We start from the raw sequence: 10,204 nt of genomic DNA on the forward strand, positions 1-10,204 counted from the left end.
GTTTTAATAGTTTTACACTAGTAATTTATGGGGCCCTTTATAGCTTGCTGTTTGGTGTGAGCGAAGGCTCCATGTTGAAGGCGATATCTTTACCTATAATGGTTTACTTTTATACTTGGATGGAGGGTTGTCTCATTGGCACTCATACCACATCTTCCTATATTTATGTATCACCTTTCCAATTTTTAACCTACCTTTAAAGACTCATAAGAAAAATCTGACCTTATAAACAGAGGTACTCCAAAAATAACCCTGTTTTCAAGAAATCTTAACTTGGTAAACTATGGAGCGTATTAATCATGAATTTCTAATGCAAACTCATGGACAATTGAATTTTGGCTCAAAATGGTCTTAATATATTTCTCTTTCACCAAAAGATTCATTTCTGCAAATGTGTTTGTTAGTTTAACAAAACAATGACATCAAAAGCACGATTTTGTATCAAAGTAGGGCTAATTTTACATACATTCTAAATTGGAGGGAGTAATTGGTGGTCTGACACCTTTATATATAAAAATTCTCTCAATTTTTGTTGTTGTCTTGATTAGTCTTTTCCTAATAAATTTCAAAATTTGAACAATGGTAAACTACTGTGGCCTTCATATATATCTAGGTCGGCATTTTAATCAGGCCCATAGATTTTTTTCTTAATGCTTGACACTTGTTCCTTTTATATTCATTGTATATAGGGAACCACGTTTCACTACCAAAAGTGTTATCAAAGTTTAACTGTAGACTTTTTAGGCTTATAAAAAAGCTTAGCAGAAAACCCAAAACACATGATTTCTTGAAATTTTGGTCTAAATTAAATAGAAAAAATTTGTTTTGCGATTCTTCTGGTGGTGTGATGATAGAAACACAAACAAGTTTATCTAATTTTGGATATTACTAATAAAGATTTATTAATTAAAGTTTCTAAGCCTAGCTGAGTTCTTAAAAACTTCCAAAAAAGAGTTGTATTGAGCCAGTCATGTTGACTCTCATTTCGGGGCCTTTGATAGCGGACTATGCAGTATAGGCTACCGGGTATGCTCATTGTTAAAGGCTGTATGGTGACCTATAGTTGTTTATTTCTGAGTCATTTGGTCTCTTGTGGAGAGTTGTCTTATTGGCAATCATACATCATCTTCTTTTTTATATCTTATATTTGTTCTACAAATTTCCCACCTATTTTATTAATAAATCCAGAACTATTTTAAAGATTGGGCATAAGTCGGCTGATGTTTTTACATATGTTCTATTATTGACCCACCTGTCTATCATCAGAACATTATTTCCTACACGCAGCACCACATTGCACCATTGTGTTATTCTTGCAGACATAATATTACATCAAAATGAAAACACAAAGCCTACAAAATAAAATACAACTTTCTTAATATTTTAATTTAAATCTATATAAACATTTTTCTTACTGCCTTTAAGTATAGGTATAGTTTTAAACATTCAAATCCCCTGTTGATGATTTTCTTCATAACTGCATTATTAATAAAAGTACAAATTCTTGGGAATAGAAATTAGATTAGAGTTATCTCCCCTACCATACTGTTATCTATCTGCTAATGATAAATTAGTTCAGGAATGTCATGGCAACACTGCTTCTGTATCTAATTAACATAATGAGAAAACTTTCACTGGAATCAAGTCATGGCCAGGTAAGATGATATAAGTGTTGATTAAGTAATGTCTAACCTTTAAAATGTTTATGTTTTGATTCAAAAATCCTCCACTCTTAAATAAATAATCTTCATCCTAAAGCAAGTATTGTTAGAAGAAGAGAATGTTAAATTTGGTCGAAGTTGAGATAACTTCTACACACTTGACTTATGTTATGATCATAAATATTGTTCATATATAAAAGGTTTAAAATATGAATTTTAAAATCAAATTCAGCTATTAAATGCTCTCTTATCTATAAATTAAAAGAGGCCCTCTCTCAGTCATGTTCAAAATCTCATCCCCACTTTTTTTTTAACTTGGTCTAAGCTTTTTATTTTGATGGTTAACATATTTTTATATTGAAATGTTCATGGGTTGGTAATTTCAAGAAGACAAAGATAAAAGTGTTTGCATTCTGAAATACCTGTGACTGAATACAAAAATAGAATATAGTGCTACTAATGCCCAAAACTATTTTTAGATCACAAGCACAGCAGTTAATGTGCAATCATTTATGTTTATGTATAAACATATATAAATAAAGGTATATATCCTTGCAGATATTTTTTATATTTTCTTTGATAATTTATTCTGTTGGGGCTGCAGGAATAAGAAAAGAGACCAAACATTTTATTTTTTTTATTTTATATGAATTTTTAAAAAATATTTCCTTAAAACTTATAAACTATGTACTTACATACTCGAATCTTTAGTAATTAAAACCATGAAAAAAAAAACTTTTATCAAAAAAATAATTACATTAGATGTATGTATCATTATCATATGTTATTCTGATTGGTTTCACTGCAATCTCATGTTGTTCCTTATAATCAACTTCATTACACAATAAAACTTACCAGTCATGATGACACAAGGTCTAGCTCACAATAAAGTGCACAAGTGAATTAAATAAAAAAATAGGGTTGTAAAAGTGTTGACAGTGCGCCCATTTTTAGAATGAAGTGCTTCCCCGCTTCATCCAAAATGTACTTGGGTCAACACTTTTACACCTCATTGAAGTTACAAAAATAAGCATTCAATTTTTAAATAATTTTTTTGAGGGTTTTAGCAAGTCAAATATAAAATATATTTCTGAATATTAGGAATAAAAAGGCCAATAAATGCTTTGTTGCATATTAGGTTCTCAAAATGAATATAACACATATAAAATGTGTGCATAAGAGGCACATTTATACTGCAAATAGTTATCTTTATTTTCTAAATATAGAAACACAGCTATATTTTGTGCAATGTCAATTTCAGTTGAACACTTTTTCCACAATCAGGGGTTCCTTAAAGGATGAAAATTAGTTTGAAATTAGTTCAACAATTTAAATAGCTATCAATGTATCAATTTAAGTTGCAGTATAAAAACAATATTAGGTCAATGTCAGAAAAATTAAATATAATCTTTTTTGTATTCAGCCCAAAATTGGGGAAGGACTCGGTAGAACCTCATCCTTCCTCAGTTTCTCAGCTTCCTACAAAAAAGTTTATATTTTTCTGACATTGACCTGATTTTGTATATTCATTTACCTTCATCCGGAAACACCACAACCACAAAATGTCAATACCATGTGGATGATAAATACATAAACACACAAGACACCGTCACTCACAGAGATTGAAGAGCCAATCAGCAGAAAAAATAACCCAGGATTAAGATGAGTTATAATGCTGTAAATAAATGGACAGGTTCTAGTAGATCCCAGTTAAATGGGTATTACAACACCCCATCCCCCTTTTTTTGACCCAAAATATCAAATAGTGGTCAAGCAGTCATCCCCTTAGTCAGTCATGTCATGCAAGAACATTATACAATTTACCTGTTTTGTAGATAACCAACTCAAAATAGAAAGTTTGTTATTTCCATCATTCAAATGACCTGGTGTAAAAATTAACTTGTACTTTGGCCATGTGTGAAAATTTGCGTATGGTAAAGTGTTCATTTTACCCTATGTACGATAATCGAGTACACCGTCGGATGCGAGTTAAAACAAAACTTATACGAAAACTTGAAAACACAATTGCCATGAATAAAACAAGAACTTTTTTGACAAAGGTATTCTATTTTCTTATATATCATTGTTAAATTAATTAAAAAGACAGTATTAATCAGTCACGGGTGTTCATGTATACAAAAATATAATTATATACATAAATAACTAGTAATTGGTTGCTGTGTGTACATGGGAAAAAAATACCCTTATAGAATAGAATAGAATAGAATATTTTTATTTCCCAAATTACAGGGCCCATAAAGGGCATAAAATCAGATACAATTGATTTACATAATTAGTAACAACAGCAATAATAGAGGCATATACATATACATATACAAATCACGCAAAACGTACAAACGGCGTATAATGAATTTCAACTTTTAATTCATAGTGAAATGGAAAATAAATTGCCAGTTTTGAATTTTACAAATGGAAGTCAAAAACGTAAGAAATCCTTATATAAACCTTATTGGGATGATAATCTTTCTCTACAGTGGAACAAAGTCTGTGAATCAGAAAAAAAAGTGGTTAAAATTTCAAGGATCAAAAACAATCAAACGTAAACTTAAAGAAGAGTTCTGTTGCGTTAGAAAACAATTGGATAGGCTAAATCAGAAATATAAAAGGAAATATGTGTACCAGGAACAACAAAAACTTGAAGACCAGCTGAATGCGTGTAGCCAAAGTGAATTTTGGAAATCGATAGGAAAGACCGGAATAGCGAATGAACGAAAACCACACGTTCCGTGGGCCATTATTGACGATACAGGGACTGTAAAAACGGATAAGAACAGTATTTTAAACAAATGGAAAGATGAGTTTCAAACCGTGTTTACGAATAATAGTGAGAATAACAACTATCTTGATGAAAGTGATTTCAACTCTAACATAGATGTCGATTCTTTAAATGGCATAATTACCCGAGATGAAATTCTGTTAGCCGTTACTCAGGCAAAAAATCGAAAGGCTGCTGAAATTGATGATATACCTGCCGAGGTATTGAAAAATGAAGTGGCGATAGAACTTTTACACCAAATAATTAGTGGATGTTTCGAACTTGGCCGTGTGCCCAGTCAGTGGACAAGTGGAATTATAAATCCAATATTGAAACAGGGTTCCACGGACAATAGATGCCCTTTGAACTATCGAGGTATAACGTTAATCTCGGTACCTTGTAAAATTTACTGTTCTGTTCTGAATTTTCGACTAAGTAAATGGTTAGAGGTTAATGATTGCTTGTGCGATGAACAAAACGGATTCAGAAAAGGTCGCAGTTGCGAGGAACATTTATTTTCACTTTATTCAATTTTAAATGACCGAAAAATTGCCAGAAAATCAACATATGTGTGTTTTGTCGATATGAGGAAAGCCTTCGATACGGTCAAAAGGGATTTACTTTGGTATAAACTTCAAGTTATTGGTGTACTTGGGAAGTTTCTTGGTGCAATCAAATCGCTTTATGAAGATGTCCAATGTGCTGTACGTGTGAATAATGAGTTAACCCCTTGGTTCAGTGTGACGTCCGGTGTAAAACAAGGCTGTATACTGTCACCTACGCTCTTCGCGGTATATATTAATGACCTTGCAGATCGTATAAATGCGTTGAATTGTGGAATTAATGTTCATGAGACTATGTTAAGCATATTGTTGTACGCGGATGACATTGCCTTAATTGCGCCCAACGAAGACAGTCTACAAAATATGTTGGATGTGTTGACAGATTGGAAGTTATCCATTAACGCAGATAAAACTAAAGTTGTACATTTCCGCCCACAGTCATTTAACGTTACCAGATGTAATTTTGAATGTGATGCAAACAGTATTAAATGCATTGACTCATATAAGTATCTTTAGATATGGCTAGACAAGCATTTGACTTTTATCAAAAACAGTAAAGAACTCGCGAAGTCCGCTAGTCGAGCTTTAGGAGCTCTTTTTGGTAAATTTGCATCATCTGGTGGAATGTCACATAGTGTATATACTAAACTTTATAACTCTATGGTGGATCCAATTCTAATGTATGGAAGTGCAGTGTGGGGAACTAAATCAATTAATGTCATTAATACAGTTCAAAACAAAGCATGTAAATTCTTTTTATCTGTGGGAAAAACACGTCCAATATCGCAAGTCGGGGCGACATGGGGTGGATTTCATGTTTAAATAAGCAGCGTATATCATGTATCAGACTTTTGTGTAAAATCTCAAGAACAGACGAAAATCGGAACGTATGAAAGTGGGCCTCAAGTAGGCGCAAAGGTTGGTGCCGCGATGTGGATAAATTTACCGAGTTATTAAACATTCGAAACACCGTAAACGATCTATCTTTATCTACGAAAACAGTTATGAAGTTTGTGACGGACAAAATAAAGGTTTTAGACAATACCGAATGGCAGAGTGAACTATTCAATGATCGTGGACATCAAAATGGCAACAAACTTCGAACGTACAGGTTATTTAAAACTAACAATTTTGCCGATACATACGTTCTCCAAATTATACCACGCTCGTACAGACGTACTCTAGCCTTGTCCCGCGCCGGCTCGCTCGCGTTAGCCATCGAGACTGGCAGGTACACCAGGCCGCCTACAGCTTTAGAAAATAGACTTTGTAAATTTTGTTCCTTAAATAGTGTTGAATCTGAAAAACATTTTCTTTTGCAATGTTCCTTATATGATGACATTAGGTTTGAATTGTTGTTCGAATGTTCAAAATATATTGACAATTTCTCAATGTTAAATGATGATGTCAAACTTGTTGAAATAATGAAATGTTCTGATATTCAAAAATGTTTAAGCAAATGTTTACATAAGAGTTTTATTAGACGAAAATTATTTTCTTAATTATTACTAATAACATACTAGTTGTAAAAATCTATTTTATGATTTTAAAGTCACTGCGATTAATTTTTTATAAGATAATTAAATATGTAATCGTTAATCTTTAGATGAAATTATTTTGAAACTTAGAATATATATTTTATTCTTTTTAACTTATTTCCATACTTTTTTCACAACATTCATTTCGGATTTTATTTTTTGCACAAGTATATATGCTTTTAAACGCATAAACACGTTTTAACTTATTTGATGATAATTTTATGAATTTTACCGTTAAACTATATTAATAATGTATATAACATGTGTTAAGTGTCACATAAGTCACATTTATGACTGGGTATTGATTGTTTTATTGTATACTGTGATTTGTAAATATTGTCAATCAATATGTGACACTATAATAAAATATATATTTATTTATTTATTATTATCATATATAATTGGAATTTATATCTAATCAGTTGGGGCTGCATATCATTTTTATGCAACTCAAAACACCATATCTGTTTAAAGGGGAATAATCCTTACAGAAATTGATTGTCTCCCATATTACTTTCTATTCCATGTGCATGCAATAACTGTTCAGTGTTCTATTGTCATGTATTTCATTTTATTATTTCATTGTTATGACAAATCATTGTAATCATTGTATGAAATTTAAAACCCGCAAGGGTCCATAATTGGATTAATAAAGTATTCTTATTCTTATTCTTATTCTTATACTTTAAAAAAAATATCTCAGATCTCAGAGAATTTATTATTTTCATTGAACAAATACTCAAATTTTTTATATGAATATAGTTTTTTGCTTATTCCAAACAAGTGAGTTCTATTGTGGATTTCGTGCACTGAATGCATAGAAAAATTATAGAGTATATAAAATAAGATAACTTAAGTACTTTGTCGAAAATTAGCCTTGATAACATTTATTCTTTTTAAAAAAAACATGACGAAAATTGAAACTCGCAGAATATTTCTTCTGTTTCGTAGCGAGTACAAATAAATGTAATATTTCTGACGATGTACAGAACAGTCGAAATATTCACATTACCGTTTGGTCAATATGTATATTTCCCCCCGTTTTTCATGATATTGAAAATTTCAATAGTCGGCTTACAATTTAAGAATACTATTGACTATCTATTACTTAATACATTTCATCTTTTTCAGTGTTCTTGACAGTGTTAAAAACAACAACATTCCCATCCTAAAAGTTCTACTGAAGGTTCCACAAAGTATCAGGAAAAACGACCTTGACCTTGGTTTGTTGCAGGCTGCCAAATTGGGCCATACTGAGTGTGTTAGTTGTATCCTAGCTACAAAGTATGTGAGTCAAGATATTTCAGACACACATGGCAATACACCACTCTTTCTATCAGTCCAAGCAGATAAACCTGAAGTTGTGAAATTACTTGTTAATAATGGCGATACAGTAAACTCAAAGGGAGGCGGAAAATGCTCACCGTTGCACGTTGCAGCAAAACTTGGACTTGAAGAATGCCTTGACATATTAATCAACAATGGTGCTAACCTAAATTCCAGAGATTCTGCTGGAAATACTCCATTTATTCTTGCTGCAAAAAACAGCCATCTTCTAATTATGCAGAAACTTTTAAACGTAAAATGTGATATAAATGCAAAGAACAATGATGGCTGGTCAGCACTACACTACTGCAGCCGTAAAGCCATTGGAGTTGATATTTTACAAGAGGCCGGGGCAGATGTAAATGTAGCAGATAGTGACAACATTACGCCATTACTCATGGCGGCAACAGAGGGTTTCGATCGTGTTGTCAAAACTTTAATAAAAGCTGGTTGCCTGGTTAATATGGCAAGTAAACTGTCAAACAAAACGGCGCTCCACGTTTTAACATATAAAGGACACACTGGTTGTGTTGGAGATCTGATTGAAGCAGGCGCTGACGTGAACATTTATGATTTCGAATATCATACACCTCTATGGTACGCAATAAAAAATAAACAATATCAAATTGCTAAGTTTTTACTCCGAGCTAACTGCATGGTGGATACATTCCAATGTGCTGGACACATCCCGATAGAAGAATGTCCCATTACACTAGCACTAGCCTTGGATGCAGTAGACATAATAAAATTATTCATTTTAACAGGATATGATAAAGCTCACATGAAAGCAGCACTTCATAATGACGAAGGGCGAGAAAAACTAAAGCAATTTGACATTGCAGATCATTGGTTCGATCGTGCAAATGACGTTAGGAGTTTAAAGCACACGTGTAGAATGTGGATTAGACATCATTTAGGTAACTCATTCTATCACAATGTAATGGAGTTACCAATTCCACAAGTTATGAGAGATTTTATATTCATGAAAGAAATTGATGAAGATCACTAATAAGAATTTTTATCATAGAAAAATAAACAAATCCTTCTATGGCCAACTTCCCGATTAAAAAGTTGACTTAATCAATAAAACTACATTTAAGATAGTTGTTTTCATTTAACAAACCATTTCAGTATGAGATAAGGATCATCTGATACTAATGTTCATATTTCCTAGTCAAACTTTAAATGCTCTTTTCTAACGGTTAAAATTCTTTCTTGCTATAGTGGGAGTACTTTATTTATTGGTATAAAGAGTGATCCGTGCCTGTTCGTCGATTGTAAACAAGTAAATTAACCAACAAACCGAACTCATAATAAAAGTTAAAACGCAAAGTCCTTTTTAAAATTTTAAATTAAAACTAGAGGCTCTAAAGAGCCTGTGTCGCTCACCTTGGTCTATGTGAATATTCAACTAAGGACACAGATGGATTCATGACAAAATGGTGTTTTGGTGATGGTGATATGTTTGTAGATCTTACTTTACTGAACATTCTTGCTGCTTACAATTATCTCTATCTTTGGTGATTGGCCCAGTTTTTTTCAGTGGAAAATGTTAGCAAAAATTTACAAATTATACGAAAATTGTTAAAAATTGACTATAAAGGCGATAACTCCTTAAAGGGTCAATTCAGTGGCGGATTCAGAGGGGGGCGTAGAGGGCGTACGCCCCCCCTTTGCGCGGACTTTTTTTTTGTTTTTTGGAAAATTATTAATCAGACTAGACTTCGTGAACTTTGCCATTTCCCGAGTATTTAATTTTTATACGACAATTCTTTACCTAGCAATATATTTTTCGCTGGTATTTACTGATTGTCAAAGTCATGTGATTTGCTATGGTGGAGTTGACCAGTGCGTTGAAAAAACGGCACACGGTCAATTCAAATTACAGTAATACACATTGCTTATAGGCTGAGGATGTCATGACAATCAGGAAACCGTCAAAGCGACACAGAATTGAGCAAGAACGTATTGACTTCTATTTCACTATTCTACCAAACAGAAAGTAATAGTAAATACTCTATAGACTATTTCACTTTCATGAAAAAAAAGTTCCACAAAATTATTTACCTACGAAAACATGTTTAACCCCAAATGCCCCAGCTTATTTTATAAATAAAAAAGTTGAATAATGATCCCCAGTCACCCCGCCGCATTTTTGCGCCTGTTCCAAGTCAGGAGCCTCTAGCCTCTGTTACTCTTGTATTATTTTATTTTTAGTTTCTTGTGTACAATTTGGAAATAAGCATGGCGTTCATTATCACTGAACTACTAGTAGTATATATTTGTTTAGGGGCCACGGAAGGACGCCTCCGGGTGCGGGAATTTCTCGCTACATTGAAG

General features: G+C 32.6%; 1 protein-coding gene across 1 annotated transcript; it reads left to right on the forward strand.

Moving 5' to 3' along the window:
• The first annotated feature begins 1,389 nt into the window (after positions 1-1,389).
• Positions 1,390-8,929, forward strand: LOC134686010 (serine/threonine-protein phosphatase 6 regulatory ankyrin repeat subunit C-like). Its single transcript, XM_063545716.1, has 2 exons — positions 1,390-1,655; positions 7,670-8,929. The coding sequence occupies exons 1-2, from the start codon at positions 1,648-1,650 to the stop codon at positions 8,871-8,873; spliced, it is 1,212 nt and encodes a 403-aa protein (XP_063401786.1). The 5' UTR covers positions 1,390-1,647; the 3' UTR covers positions 8,874-8,929.
• The last annotated feature ends 1,275 nt before the right edge of the window (positions 8,930-10,204 follow it).

Source organism: Mytilus trossulus, chromosome 10, assembly GCF_036588685.1.
Source record: "Mytilus trossulus isolate FHL-02 chromosome 10, PNRI_Mtr1.1.1.hap1, whole genome shotgun sequence".
Classification (NCBI taxonomy): domain Eukaryota; kingdom Metazoa; phylum Mollusca; class Bivalvia; order Mytilida; family Mytilidae; genus Mytilus; species Mytilus trossulus.